Below are 15,807 nucleotides of genomic sequence, written 5' to 3' on the forward strand. Positions count from 1 at the left end.
AATTGCAATAAATCACACAATAGTTGTATGGCAATCATACAATAATCATCCAATTTATGACCTGATTTTATATAATTATTGTCTAATTTTTGAGCCAAATTTTGGGCCGAATTTTAGGAATTATTCTGGGCCGAATTTAGAAATTATTGTGAGCCGAATTTTAGGAATTATTAGGAATTATTATGGCCGAATTTAGGAATTATTGTGGGCCGAATTATTAAGAATTATTATGGCAAATTTAGGAATTATTGTAAGCCGAATTTAGGAATTATTGTGGGCCGAATTTTAGGAATTATGATTACAGTAAGTTAAAATTTGGTCAGTAACGATTAACGACAAGCAAATTTATAAAGTGAAATTATGGATTTTTATTAATTTAATATACAAAATAAAACACTATATTTGATATGAATTATAAATGTAGAAAACTATAAAAAAATATAAATATATATATATAATAATTCATAAATAATATACTATCGCTGTATTAGATATAAACTATAAATTAAAACTATAAATGTATAAAGAAAATAAAATCAAATATTAAAGAAAGTAAAGTAAATTATTGGTATAAGTAAATTATTAATATTAAAAATAAAAAAGTATGAAGTTAGTAAAGAAAGCAAAATTAGAATTAGTAAGTAGTATGGAAAGTAAATTGTTAGCATTTGTTAGCGTTAGTAATAATAAAAAAAAGAAAGTAAAATAAATTATTGTAAGTAAATTATTAATATTAAAAATAAAAAAGTATGAAGTTAATAAAGAAAGCAAATTAGTAAGTAGTATGGAAAGTAATTGTTAGCGTTTGTTAGCGTTAGTAATAATAAAAAAAGTATAAAGTTAGTGAAAAAAGCAAGTTAGTAATTGAAATGTAAAAAAGTTAGAAAATAAATAAAAGGATAAAAAAAATAAATTTTCTTACCGAAAAGAAAGTTTGAAGAAAAAAAGTTTGAAGAAAAGAAAGTTTGAAGAAAAGAAAGTTTGAAGAAAAAAAGTTTGAAGAAAAAAAAGGTTAAAAAAAATAAACAAATATTTTCTGCGTAGTGAAAAAAGTAAGTTAGTAATGTAAAAAAGTTAAAAAATAAATTCTGCGTAGTGAAAAAAGTAAGTTAGTAATGTAAAAAAGTTAAAAAATAAATAAACGAAAAGAAAAGTTTGAAGAAAAAAGAAAAAAAGTTTGAAGAAATAAAAAAATAAACAAATATTTTCTGCGTTATATTTATTATTTATTTTGATGATCAGATCACGTGGTATAATATAATTTAATTTTAATTGGACGATCAGATCACGTGTATTATATACATAATTTTAATTGGACAATTTCTTTTATTTTCCAAACTAACCGGATAAGTAGTGACACAAAATTTTAACTAACGAAAAATGAACTTTTAAACTTTAATTTTGCATTAGTTACAAAATTTCATTACAAAAGCAATACGACAACACAAAAATTTACTTTATTTAAAATATATATGCATATTATGTATGTTATCTCTAATTTATGAAATAAAATAAAATATTAGTATTTGTAACTAATTAATTTCAAATTAAATAACTTACTTTATTATTTTCGTTATAATCTAAAATAAAAATAAAAATTAATTGATTATTATAAAAAATTTTTTGTAATATAAAATGAAAAAATAAATATTAATTATTACCTTTTCGCGGTTGATTGGAAATCTGCCCAGATTTTTTTCTTTCATTTTTTTTCTTCCCGCTCTTTTCGCTGGCATTTGTATTGCCAACGTCTGTACTATTATCATTTTTTTTCTTTCCGCTCTTTCCGCTGACATTTGTATTGGTATTGTCAACGTCTGTATTATTATCATTTTTTTTCTTTCTGCTCTTTCCGCTGACATTTGTATTGGTATCGTCAACGTCTGTATTATTATCGTTATTATCAGACTTCAAGAAAAGTTTAAAAGAGATATAACTGAAGTTAAAAATATGTTTTTAACAAAATGCTTATACTATATATATTATACCTTATCTGATAAATCATCTGCAGTTCCACTACTACTAATGACCACTTTGTTTTTAATTTTATCTCTAGTGATCACTGATTTATTCTTTTTTAAAATAACTTCCGTTTCCTTCTTCTTTAGTTTTTTTTGGTGGGCACCTTTTATAAAATTCAAAAATTAATACGTATTTATTTTTATAAATAAATATAATTCAAAAGATGAAATTATTATTTACGTTTATTGTTCATCGAGCGGCGAAATAATTCTTTGATAGCCCAATCTCCTGTTGTTTTGGGAAAATGACTATTATTCCCTTTGAACTGAAAAAAAAATTTTGTTAAATGTATTATAAATGTATTGATTTAAAGTATGATTAATTTACAATATACTCACCTTCTCGATAATTTTTAATATTGCTCTCCTCTCCTGCTTTTCCCAGGACATTTCAACATCGATATACGCTTCAATTAGGTCACGTATACTTGACTAGTAAAATATATAAAAGTTAAATCCTAAAATGATAATACATGAATTATATCAACAATTACATATTTATATATTACAAACTTTGTAACCATTAAATTCCTCATTAGTCAGGTTTAAAATTTTTGCAATATTAATGTAAGCACCGGTTGGTTTGGAAATTGATACAGTTTCATCCACCACTTTTTCTAGAATTCTCTATATTTATAATTAAAACTTAATGTTAAAAAGAGATCAAACTGCAATATAAATGCTAAAATTAACTTACATTTTGTTGAACAGGAAGATCTGACGATTTTTTTGATTGATTAAGAACGGTTATTTTATTTAATTTTTTGTTAGTAGCCATAACAAAAAAATCCAAATGTAATGAAGAGAAATTCAGATAGAACGAAGAAAACGAAGAAAAAAGAATGAATTAAATTTCTCTGAATTTATATTAACTTGACGAGGTTTTTTTTTTAAAAAAAAAGGTAGAAACATTAGCGATTTTTCCTAAAAAGAAAAGATAAACGAATAATTTTTTTTTTTAAAAAAAAGGCAGAAACATCATCGACATTTCTTAAAAAAGAAAAATACAATGATCAAATTTTTTTTCTAAAAAAAATTGATAGCGATATTGTGTACAAAAAAGGAATATAAAAGGGTTTTTATAACATCTATTTTTAGCTATTTCAACAGTTACGGTAGAGTTTTTTAAATAAAGAATAATAAAATGAATAAACGATACAAATTATTATAACAAATTATTATAATCGTGTGTGACTTAATAAAAATATGAAGATTTCCCACTAGATTTAGTATTAATATTTTTTGGGAAGTTGTTTCCTATTTTTTTTTTTTTTTTTTTAAAAAAAAAAAGTAGAAACATTATCGATTTTCTTAAGATTTTTTAAAAAAAATTGACAATATTTGACAGCAATATTGTATACAAAAAAGGAATACAAAAGTGACAATATTTGACAGTAATATTGTATACAAAAAAGGAATACAAAAAGGGGTTTTTCATCATAAGACTTCAACCAAAGACCAAAGTTTCTTAAAGCGATCTTTTTTTTTTTAAAAAAAAAGAACAATCTTTTTTTTAAAAAATGACAGCATTCGAAGTACAAAAAAGGAATACAAAGGAGGTTTTCATATCTATTTTAAAATTACACAGCCATTTTATCATAAGATTTTAACCCCTATAAAAAATTTTTATCCGAATTTTTCCATTATTTCTCCGTGTCTTCCGTGTCTTCCATAAAAATTCCGTGAAAATGATACATTCACGAATATCGAGATGAAAATTTCCATGATTTAAAGCTATTATTAATTCTATTAAAATGATACATTCATAAAAAAAAACATGGAAAGATAAAATACGGATCATATTTTTACAGGAATGTAATACTTATTTAAAATAATAGTTATTTAATTTGATGAATAATTGTTGACGTAAAAATATATTTTTTTTGACGACAAAAAAATAGTGATAGTATTACTGTAGATTAAGTGTTAGATCCTCGAACGAGGATAATTTTTTTTAAGATGATTAATCCGTCGTTAATCGCAACAAAATAAATGGGTGTGTAATACTGGTGTAAAGATGTATGTAAAGAGATATGTATAATGCTTTTTTTTAAAAAAAAAAATAGGCAGAAACATTATCAATTGTTCTTAAAAAAAAAAAATCTTTTTTTTAATACAATATTCGAAGTACAAAAAAGGAATACAAAAGGAGTTTTCATCTATTTTTAAATTACACAGCCATCTTAAAACGACAGGAATATTTGTGTACAAATTATTCCAAATAAAGATAAATCAAAATTTTTTAGCTTATAAAATCTGAAACATAAATTTTATGCAGTGTGAAAAAAAAAAAGTATTTTAGTTTTTAATTTTTATAAATCTTGTATAGTGTAAAAAAAAAGTGTTTATTTTTTATAAATTGTGAAAAAAAAGTATTGGAAAAAAAATGTCGAATAATAAAGTATTATGTATATGTTCCAAATGTAAAAAAAAAGGATCAGATAATATTGGTAAATATGTGCATCCTACTACCAAATGGAGACATATTAAAAATGCAAAAAAGAATTATAATTTTAGCGACAACGATGATGATAGCGACGATGACGATAGCGATAATGATGATAATAATAATAATAATAACGATCATGACGACGATAATAACGATAACGATAATGATGATAATAATAACGACCACGACAAAGACCACGATGACGATAACGATCACGATGACGACCACGATAATGATGGCGATAATGATGATAATAATAACGACTACGACGATAATAATCATGATGATAATAATGTAGAATATAAACAGTAAGTATTAAGGAGAATATTTCTGTTATTCGTTAACTAATAATGATTATTAAATGTTTTATATTATATTTTAATTGTAATGATGATAGGAGGAATGAATTTGATAATAGATCTTCAAGATCTCCTACTCCCGTTCTCATGGTAATTGATGATGATTGCTATGATGACAATCAAGAACACCATGACAATCGTGACAATTCTGATGAAAAAACAGAATCATCAACTGCAACTGAATCTGAATCTTATGAAAGTTTATATGATTCTTTTGATGATAATAATACGTTTGAAGTATTACAAAAAGGACTATATAGTAGCGATAATGAATCATCTGATGACGGTATTAATTTAACAGAAGGTAATATACGCAATATTTATTTATTTATTTAAAATTATTTATTATTAATGCAAATACATATTATTTGTAGGGTCTAATATTGTAGGGTCTAATATTAATAGTATTAATGATGAAGTTGCTAGAGGTTTACGTCTTCTTGAAGTAAAAACTCGACAAAATATTACTGATGCAGCCTTTAAAGAAATTGTTACTGCAGCTAGTGGTAATTTTACAAGTCAATATACACTAATAAAAACACTTAAAAATATAGTTCCTATTAAACCAATTTGGGTTGATATGTGCATAAATTCATGCTGCGCTTTTACTGGTAATTTGGAAACATTAAATAAATGTACCTATTGTAAAGCTGAACGTTATCAAGAAGGAGGACGACCAAGAGCACAAGTAGCATATTTTTCAATTCAGAATCGATTTAAAATTCAATATCAAGATCCAACACGCGCAAAACAATTATGTTATCGTTCTGAATATATTACCAGAGAAGATAATGGTGCTATTGGCGATGTATTTGACGGCTCACAATATAAATATCTATCCCAAGAGGGATATTTTCAAAACGATCGTGATATTGCACTTTTAGGTTCTGTTGACGGTTATCAACTATTCAAACAAAAATGTGATGATTGTTGGATAGTTTTATTTATTAATGCTAATTTGCCACCCCATCAACGTGTAAAAAAAGAAAATTTACTTATTACTTCAATCATCCCGGGTCCTAAAGCTCCAAAAAATTTTAATTCTTTTATGAAACCAATAGTTGAAGAATTATGCTTATTAAATGGTAATTTTAATTATATACATTATGATAAAACTTAATGATAAAAAAAAATATATATTAAAAATAATTGTAAATTTGTAGATGGTGTTGAATGCTATGATAGTGCTACGAATGAGAATTTCCTCCTAAAAGTTACGGTACTTTCCTGGTCTGGAGATACTCCCGGATTGTCAAAACTTGCTTGCTTAACTGGACATAATTCATACATGGCATGTCGTTACTGTAATCTTCGAGGGATATATAACAATCAAATATATTATCCTACAACACCACCATCAATTGAAACATATAAAACTTATAATCCATCAGATTTACCAAAAAGAACTCATAGAGATTATAAGACAAGAATTGAACAAATAACGACAATACCGCCATCAAGAACACACGATACATTAATTTCTGATTTAGGTAAATAATAAATCTATTGCAACATAATTTTTTTTACTATAAAATTAATAATTATTATTTTGAAATAGGTGTTACAGGACGTAGTGTATTATTAGAAATAGAAACAACTCGATTTCCTACATGTTTTCCAATAGATATTATGCATTTGTTTTATGAAAACATCGCATTATATATGTTAAAACATTGGATGGGTTGTTTTTTTAAAGATTCTATTCTTAATGATCAGCCATATGTAATTAACAACAAACAATGGACTGAGATTGGGATTGAAATGGAAACTGTAAGAAAATCCATTCCAACTGATTTTGGTCGACCACCACGAAATATCTTACATCACCATAATGGTTACAAAGCAGAGGAGTGGGCTTCATGGATAACCTTATATTCTTTACCTTTATTAAAAGATCGTTTGCCGGCAAAATATCTTAAAGGTTAGTCCTTTTTTGTTAAAGCTGTTCAGCTTTGTCAAAAACGAGTATTATCTTTACATGATCAAGAAGAAATAAGGAAATTATTATTGCTATTTTATCAACATTATGAACGGTATATATATTACAACATTTATTTTATTTATTTGAATCTTTATTGTTTTTTTATTAAAATAATATTATTTTTAGTTATTATTATCAGTTTTTGGCTGCCCGACTAAGTGTAATGAAAGTATGCTTTCATTATATTTTACATGTTGCTGATAGCATTCAGGATACTGGACCATGTTGGTCAACATGGCAGTTTCCTATGGAACGTACTTGTGGAATGTTACAACCGCTAGCAAAATCACGTCTCCATCCATATAAAAATCTAACAAACAATGTATATTTGTTAGAATTATTTAATAATTTGTGTTATTTTAGAAAATTTTATGATCAGATTTTTCCTTCTATACCTTGTAAAGAGTATAAAGAACACCTGGTTTATACAAATCAGAATTATGAAGAAGAATTTCAATGGCCTTCTAAAACATATACTCTTACATTCCAAGAAGTTAAAAAAATAAAAGATCATTTATCTGTAATAGATAATCGTGCATCAGGAATGCGATTAAATGTATGTATATTATTTTATCTTTAATTTTAAAGTTAAATATTGACTAATATTTACATTTTTTAGGATTTTGAAACCAACGGAACAAAATTTGGTCATTTAATAACTTCCGATGGTCGAGTAATTGGATCAGAGTGGATACGTAGAAATAAAGACTGGGCACGAATTAATTACACTGTTTTGGTTAGTATTTTATAATATAATTATATAAAATAATCATTTATTAAATTTTGAAGTTTTATTTAATAATTTTATTTTAGACCCGTTTAGAAATTGACAAATGGGCACACTTACCAAGTGCAATCCCGGAATTTGTAACTAAATCATTTTACGCCCAGGTTAATTATTTTTTTTTATACGAATATATGGATCAGAAAATAATGCTAGCGAACGTAACATGGACAAATGAAGTTAATGAAGATTCATTAGGTACAACTTCCTTTGTAGGTGATGGTTCTACACAATTTATTGATGTTACTGCAATCAATAGATGTGTAGGTTTTATGAAATTGGGACGTAAAACATATATTATTGATAAGGAATGTATGGAAGAATGGGAATAATAATTTAATTAAAAATTGTCTATTTAGTCAAATGGTAAATTGAGTATTTCGATGTAAACGGATTTACATCGAAAGATATGCGATGTGCATGTCGGATTTTCTTAAATAGTGAGTTTAGTAAATAAATTCTTATTTCGGATTTTCTTAAATAGTGAGTTTAGTAAATAAATTCTTATTAGTTCTTTTGCATTGTACTTTAAAGTTCTTTTGTATTGTAAATTTTTATTACACGTTTTATATAAAATCCCTTAATTTCAATCTAATAAAATTAGAAATAAACGTTTGCGACAATTCCAAATACCCATTATATATTATATTCTCTGGCTGGTTGATTCCATCTTACCTATAGAATGGACACCATTATTAATAACAGACGTATTTATTTATCACAGACGTATTGCAATGTATTATAATATAACGTTTATAAATAAAATTGTTTATAGATACAACAATTAGGCAGAGAGTCAATTTGATATTTAGCCTTTATAATAAAAATCACGTTAATACTATAGCAATAATTATAATAATATGAATATTTTTTTTATTAAAATGATTTATTAATTAATACTATTAAAATGAATTATTAATCATCGTCAATTTCCCAAATAGCCAGGCTAGACTGGCTAGCCTGGCTAGAATCCTCTCTTTCTAATTCATCATCAAATACTTGGACCACTTGCTGATCCTGCTGTTGCTGTTGACTTCGTAATAATTCATCAAATATTTGGACCACTTTCTGATCCTCTAGACTTCGTAACTTTTGATCCTGATCAGGATGATCAGAATTCTGCTGATGCTGTTGCTGTTGTTGTTGTTGACTTCGTAACTGATCCTGCCGTTGTTATTGTTGTTGTTGTTGACTTCGTAACTTATGATCCTGATCAGGATCCTGTTGTTGTCTTTGTAACTTTTGTGACCGTTGTGACCGTTGCCGTTGTAATTCTAAAAATATTATTTAGAAATCAATACTATTTAGTAAAAAGAAATTAAAAATTTTACAGATTCAAAATTAAATATTTACTTGGTTTTTTCCAAAACCCACTTCTGAACTCTACATGATATCTTTCTCCGTTTCTTGTTTGTTTTCCTCTCGGGTCCTCACTTAAAGATAATTCCATTAACTAGAAAGATTATGTAAATTAGCTTATATTTGAAGAGATAATGATAGTATAGTATTTGTATAATATTGAATATTTACACGGCAATCCTTTACGATGCCATGGAATTTTTCAGAAGCCTGGCACCCTGTATAAGTAGTTCGGTATCTCTGGTTGATTTTTGCAGCGGTTGAGGTCCACCACGCTCTCTTACAACTCCCCCACCGAGGGAGTGGTAATGATCGTTACCTTCTTTTCTTTCGTCAATCAACATTCTAACTTCGTCATCGGTCCACATTTTTAAACAATTAAAATTAAAATTTTTTTTGAAAAAAAAAAAATTGAAATTGAAATTTTTTTTGAAAAAAAATAATTAAAATTGAATTTTTTTTAAAAAAAAAAATGAGGAAATGAGGAAAACGAATGAATTTGATTTAATTTTTTTTTTCATAAATTAAATAATACTTACTTGTTAATGATGTAATAAATATCAATAAATAAAAGTCTAATTAATAATAATATTACTTATTAATGATGTAATGAATTACTACTCTGATTGATCAAATTGAATTACTCGATGTTTATGTATAATTCTGCGATTTTACCCGCGACTCACCCGCGATAATATAATACTTATAATATACTGAACACCCGCGACTCACCCGCGACTCACTCGCAACATTACTAAACACTTTGATATAAGACACTATACTATTATCGTGAGATTGATCAACAGTTAGATGATTAAATCATAACCATCTCTTATAAAAAAATTACACAAATTTGAACCTTTTTTTTTTATCAATTGACAAAAAGAATTTAATCACTAATACTTTATTAACAGTCAACAGGTGCCTCATTTCGAATGGTATGTAATTACAAAATGATGACCTAATACTCAACAGCGGCCTCAATATCAAAGACATTCGAATGGTATGTGATTACAAAATATGAATTTACCTCGCGAACCCACACAAAGAAGCAGTTTTTAGAAAACGTGGCTAGACAATTCAACGATTTTAGTTCTTACAAAATGTAATACTTCACAACTAAAACTAAATGTACAAGTGACCACTAGCCTACCAATACTAAACAGAACAGAATGTAACAAAATGCTTTGGTTAATTATTTTTTGCGCCATTGATTTTTTAAATGGCTATTGCTATATATATATTAAATGGCTATTATATAGTACTATTATTTCACAATTGTATTATGGATTTCTTATATGATATGCAAAATTGCATGTGATATTTTAATAACGTTTTGTGTATTTTTGTATTCTGCAGTTAGCCCATTATTTTATTTATATGGTTAAATTTATAATACTCTCAATCTTAGATTATCTATATAATGGAATATTCCCTAATTTAGAAATTTACCATGATTTTAAAATTTTTTCCGTACAAAAAAAAATTTTTTTCCATGATTTTTTACTAAAAAAAAAAATTCCCCTAATTCCATGATTTTTAATTTTTTTTTACCTCCTTATAAAAAAAAAATAAAATAAAATGGATTTTATTTCAAGTCTCTCACCTTTCTCGCGTCTCTCACCTTCTTCGTATCTCTCACCTCGCTTCTAATTCTAAAAAATGAATACCAATAATAATAACAATAATAATAATAATAATAATAATAATAATAATAATAATAATAATAATAATAATAATAATAATAATAATAATAATAATATTCTATTTGCTCACCAAACAACAATGCAGGAGTTTAAAGAAGGAACTAACTCTATTCATAAAACGACGCTTAACGTGCTTATTAATAACTTGCAGTAAGTAAAACAATTAATAAAAGAAATAAATAAAGTAAAAAAATAGATAAATAAATAAATAAATAAAAGAAAAATCTTTAATTATAATCTTATAATCTTAAAATACATTTTTTGACGACTTGTAATAAATAGACCACCAGTATTTGGAAGTGGGAGAACTTCTACGTTTAGTTCGTTCGGAGTACCTTCGTTTGGAGCACCCTCGTTCGGAGTGCCTTCGTTTGGAGCACCCTCGTTCGGAGTACCTTCGCCTTCGTTTGGAGCACCCTCGTTCGGAGTACCCTCGTTCGGAGTACCTTCGTTCGGAGTATCCTCGTTCGGAATTGGTAATAAAATTAATAAAATTTGTTTTTTTATATATATATATATTTAACTTTAAAACAACTTCTATTATATTATTATAGCTGCGGCAAGAGCAGCAACAATAGCAGCAACGACCACAGCAGCAACAACAACACCAACAACAACAACAAGTGCACTAATACTAGCTGCACTAACACTACCAACCACATAAACAACTACATCAACAACCGCATCAACAACCGCATCAATAACACCACCAATACCAACCGCATTAACAACTACATCAACAACCGCATTAACAACCGCATCAACAACCGCATCAACAACACCACCAATACCAACCGCATTAACAACTACTGCTGCATCAACCACAACAACAGCAGCTATTGCAACAACAACAATAGCAGCAGCAACAACAACAACATATCACCAGTCATCAATTCCATCATACTGGCCTTTACAGCAGCAGCAGCAGCAACAGCAGCAACAGTAGCAACAGCAACAGCAACAGCAGCAACAGCAACAGCAGCAGCAGCAACAGCAGCAGCAGCAACAGCAACAGCAACAGCAGCAACAGCAGCAACAGCAACGGCAGCAGCAACGCCAGCAGCGTATGCAGTGCCGACAGCGCGAATGTTTTGAATCAACAGGTAATAAAATTTATTAATTTAATGTAAAAGTAAAATTTATAAATTATTTAATAATAAAATTTTTAAATTAATAAAAATAGGAGCTGTTTGCTATTATTGTAATGATAATCATTACATCTTCGCTTGTACTCAAATACCGAAAGAGTACAAAGGCCGTTGCGTTAATTGCTGGGCGGACGATCATATGGTTATGAGTTGTAATAATGTTAAAATAAGAGAGCCTTGGCTCTAAATTTTTTAATTTTTTAACTTTTTTCTAATCTTTTTAATTTTTTAAGTTAGATTAAAAATTATTTTCTGAATCATGTTATGTTCTCGAACATTTTTCTGATTGGGGTCGGATAATAAAAGATTAATTAAAATATTCGATTGGGGTCGAATATTTTTCTTTTTCCGATTGGGGTCGGATATTAATCTTTTAAAAAATGTTCGATTACTATTTTTTTTTTGTCCGATCGATTGGGGTCGAATTAATTTTTGATTACTATTTTTTTTTGTCCGAGTCGGATTAATTTTTTTAAAAAACGTTCAATTGGGGCACTAGTCGAAAAAGGACAATTCGGCCTAAATTTGACCAGGTCGAATATAGGTTGAATAATGGTCTAACCTGTGTCAAATTGAGGTCGAATTTTCGGGCACATTTAGGGTGCCAATCGTCCCAAATTCGGACTAATTATTCGACCATTATTTAGGTTTAAATTGACCAATATTCGACCTTAAAACTTTAAGCCGAATTATAGTCTAATAACAACCCATTTATTTATGAATTTATTTTGATTTTTTTTATCAAATTTATTAAATAAATGTATTTATTAATGCTTAAATACTTTATAATTATATTATTATTATTGCATCTATCTAATTTACAAAAAATATTGCTAATTCAAATACAATTCTACAATTACATGATTCATGTATTCGTATATACGAATCTTTGATTGTTCTTTAGCAATACACCCAAACCTATAAAAAAAAAGAAGAACGGTTAGTAACCGTTTATAATATTAAAAAAAAATAAGAAAAAAAACCAAGATTCGTACTTACTTACGAATCTTTGGTTTTTTCCATTCTTCGGAAGACACCCGAGACACCCGAGACCTAAAAAGAACGGTTATTAGTAACCGTTCATAATAATATTAAAAAAAAAAATCAAAAAAAATAAACCAAGATTCGTACTTACGAATCTTGGTTCCACTTTTCTGAAGATCAGAAGCCAATCCGAAGCCTAAAAAAAAAAGAAAGAACGGTTATTAGTAACCGTTCATTAATATTAAAAAAAAAAATACAAAAAAATAAACCAAGATTCGTACTTACGAATCTTGGTTTTTCCACACAAAAGCCCGCCCAAACCTATAAAAAAAGAAAGGAACGGTTAGTAAACCGTTCCAAAATGATAAAAAAAAAAAATATATAAAGATTCGTACTTACGAATCTTTATCTTTTGGTTTTCATTTTTCGGAAGCCCACCCGAACCTATTAAAAAAAAGAAAGAATGGTTAGTAAACCATTCGTAATAATAATAAATAAAAAAAAATTAAAGATTCGTACTCGTACTTACGAATCTTTGGGTTTTCGTTCTTCGGAAGCCCACCCGATCCTAAAAAAAGAAAAGAACGGTTATTAGTAAACCGTTCATATATTAAAAAAAAACAAAAAAAAGAACCAAGATTCGTACTTACTTACGAATCTTGGTTTCTTGGTTTTCCGTTCTTCGGAAGCCCGCCAGATCCTAAAAAAAAGAAAAGAACGGTTAGAACCGTTCATATATTAAAAAAAAAACAAAAAAATTAAACCAAGATTCGTACTTACTTACGAATCTTGGTTTCTTGATTTTCCTTTCTTCAGAAGCCCGCCAGATCCTAAAAAATAGAAAAGAACGGTTATTAGTAACCGTTCGTAATATTTTTTAAAAAATAAAAAAAATCCAAGATTCTTACGAATCTTTGGAATTTTCCCGTTCTTCGGAACACGGAAGCCCACCCGAATCTATAAAAAATAAAAGAACGGTTATTAGTAACCGTTCGTAATATTTTTTTTAAAAAAAATAAAAAAAAATCCAAGATTCTTACGAATCTTGGAATTTTCCCGTTCTTCGGAACATCCGATCCTAAAAAAAAAGAAAAAGAATGGTTATTAATAACCGTTCATAATATTAAAAATAAACAAAAAAAATAACCAAGTTTCGTACGAACTTACGAAACTTGGTTTTTTTCATTTTTCGAAAGTCACCCGAGAGCCGAACCTAAAAAAAAAATAAAAAAGAACGGTTAGTATTAACCGTTCATATTAAAAATATAAAAAAAAACTCCAAAGAATTCGTACTTATGAATCTTTGGGGTTTCTATACTTCGGAAGCCCACCCGAACGGCCGAACCTAAAAAAAAAGTAAAAAAAGAACGGTTAGTAACCGTTCATATTAAATTAAAAAATAAATAAAAATAAACCAAGTTTCGTACTTACGAAACTTGGTTTTTCTATACTTCGGAAGCCCACCAGATCCTAAAAAAAAGAAAAGAACGGTTAGTAAACCGTTCATATATTAAAAAAAAACAAAAAAAAGTGAAACCAAGATTCGTAGTTACTTACGAATCTTGGTTTCACTTTTCCGAAGATCGGAAGCCCACCCGAAACCTAAAAAATAGAAAAAAATGGTTATTAGTAACCGTTCGTAATATTTTTTAAAAAAAGAAAAAAAATTAAACCAAGATTTGTACTTACTTACGAATCTTGGTTTCTTGGTTTTCCTTCTTCGGAAGCCCACCCGAAACCTAAAAAATAGAAAAGAACGGTTATTAGTAACCGTTTGTAATATTTTTTAAAAAAAGAAAAAAAAATTAAACCAAGATTCGTACTTACTTACGAATCTTGGTTTTCCATTCGTCGGAAGTCCACCCAAACCTATAAAAAAAGAAAGGAACGGTTAGTAAACCGTTCCATAATAATAAAAAGAAAAAAAAATTTAAGATTCGTAATATAATACTTACGAATCTTAAAAAAGTACTCCTTTTTCCGTCCCCATTCACTTTCCCTTTCCCTTTTGTTTTACCCTTTCCTTTCATTTTCTCTTTCCCCTTCGTCTTACCCTTTCCCCTTCGTTTACCTTTTCCCCTTCGTCTTACCCTTTCCCCTTCGTTTACCTTTTCCCCTTCGTCTTACCCTTTCCCCTTCGTTTACCTTTTCCCCTTTGTCTTATCCTTTCCCCTTTGTCTTACCCTTTCCCCTTCGTCTTACCCTTTCCCTTCGTTTTACTCTTTCCTCTTCGTCTTACCCTTTTCCCTTCGTTTTACCCTTTCCCTTCGTTTTCCCGAAACCTATAAAAAAAAACAAGAACGGTTAGTAACCGTTCCATAATATTAAAAAGAACTACTAAGATTCTACTTATGAATCTTAGTTTTTTTATTATCACGAAGCTCATTTCGTCCGGCAATACCTGCAAGAAAAAGAAAAAAAAGAAACGTTAAAACATTTCTAAAGTAAAAAAAACCGGTTCTAAAGTAAAAAAAATGACTTCCCTTCCCATTTACCTTATTATCCAAAGTCCGGTGCGTGGTTTCGACCAGTATTCCCATAGAATTACTACGAAAAGGGAAAGGGCCACATTAAAATTTTTAAAAAGAAAATAAAATAATTTTTTTTTGTTTTTTTCCGCGCCTATAGAGCCAAAGGACGAGGAAAAGAAGGAATAAAAGTTTAAAAAAGAATGCATAAGATTCTTTTTTAAACTTTTGATACGCGTAATGTGTGACGTGGCTATTCAACCAGCATGGTTGGTTATTCGACCAATGTCTAATCGTAGATCATTGCTAATTAAGGTCGAATTTTTTAATTTTAGTCAAATATAGGCCGAATTTTACTAAGGCCGAATATTCCTTTTTCAACTAGTGGGGTCGAACCAATATAATAAAAAAAAATTTTTTTATAAAATTATATATTTATTTTCATATATATTATTTTTAATATTTTTTATTTATTTTTAATATTTTTTATTTATTAATATTATTAATTCGCAATTCGTAAAAAAAGTAAACATGAAAAAATTTACATT

At 27.8% G+C, this 15,807-nt stretch overlaps 4 protein-coding genes across 5 annotated transcripts; 1 reads left to right on the top strand and 3 right to left on the bottom strand.

Moving 5' to 3' along the window:
- Positions 1–1,488: 1,488 nt before the first annotated feature.
- OCT59_003529 (uncharacterized protein) lies at positions 1,489–2,799 on the bottom strand (the record flags this gene model as incomplete). The annotated part of the gene is made up of 8 exons (XM_066145670.1): positions 1,489–1,494; positions 1,561–1,580; positions 1,662–1,908; positions 1,989–2,125; positions 2,203–2,287; positions 2,361–2,453; positions 2,535–2,648; positions 2,719–2,799. The coding sequence occupies 8 exons, from the start codon at positions 2,797–2,799 to the stop codon at positions 1,489–1,491; spliced, it is 783 nt and encodes a 260-aa protein (XP_065996367.1).
- A 5,710-nt stretch (positions 2,800–8,509) lies between these two features.
- Positions 8,510–9,321, bottom strand: OCT59_003530 (uncharacterized protein; the record flags this gene model as incomplete). Its single annotated transcript, XM_066145671.1, has 3 exons — positions 8,510–8,758; positions 8,844–8,868; positions 9,140–9,321. The coding sequence occupies 3 exons, from the start codon at positions 9,319–9,321 to the stop codon at positions 8,510–8,512; spliced, it is 456 nt and encodes a 151-aa protein (XP_065996368.1).
- A 1,294-nt stretch (positions 9,322–10,615) lies between these two features.
- On the top strand, positions 10,616–11,754 carry OCT59_003531 (uncharacterized protein; the record flags this gene model as incomplete). The annotated part of the gene is made up of 4 exons (XM_066145672.1): positions 10,616–10,809; positions 10,942–11,135; positions 11,214–11,282; positions 11,576–11,754. 4 exons carry the CDS (start codon positions 10,616–10,618, stop codon positions 11,752–11,754), a joined length of 636 nt encoding a protein of 211 aa, XP_065996369.1.
- Positions 11,755–12,640: 886 nt separating this feature from the next.
- OCT59_003532 (uncharacterized protein) lies at positions 12,641–15,331 on the bottom strand (the record flags this gene model as incomplete). 2 transcript variants are annotated; one of them, XM_066145674.1, is made up of 17 exons in its annotated part: positions 12,641–12,725; positions 12,807–12,860; positions 12,939–12,987; positions 13,077–13,112; positions 13,191–13,235; positions 13,321–13,359; positions 13,442–13,491; positions 13,576–13,621; positions 13,700–13,748; positions 13,832–13,869; positions 13,959–14,004; positions 14,243–14,261; positions 14,485–14,530; positions 14,619–14,660; positions 14,747–14,796; positions 15,012–15,073; positions 15,287–15,331. In XM_066145674.1, 17 exons carry the CDS (start codon positions 15,329–15,331, stop codon positions 12,641–12,643), a joined length of 801 nt encoding a protein of 266 aa, XP_065996371.1. The 2 variants fall into 2 exon arrangements, with proteins under 2 accessions (XP_065996371.1, XP_065996370.1); XM_066145673.1 differs by having other exon boundaries at positions 12,673–12,725; positions 12,943–12,987.
- Between the last annotated feature and the right edge of the window lie 476 nt (positions 15,332–15,807).

The sequence above is a fragment of the Rhizophagus irregularis genome, chromosome 11, assembly GCF_026210795.1.
Source record: "Rhizophagus irregularis chromosome 11, complete sequence".
Taxonomy (NCBI): domain Eukaryota; kingdom Fungi; phylum Glomeromycota; class Glomeromycetes; order Glomerales; family Glomeraceae; genus Rhizophagus; species Rhizophagus irregularis.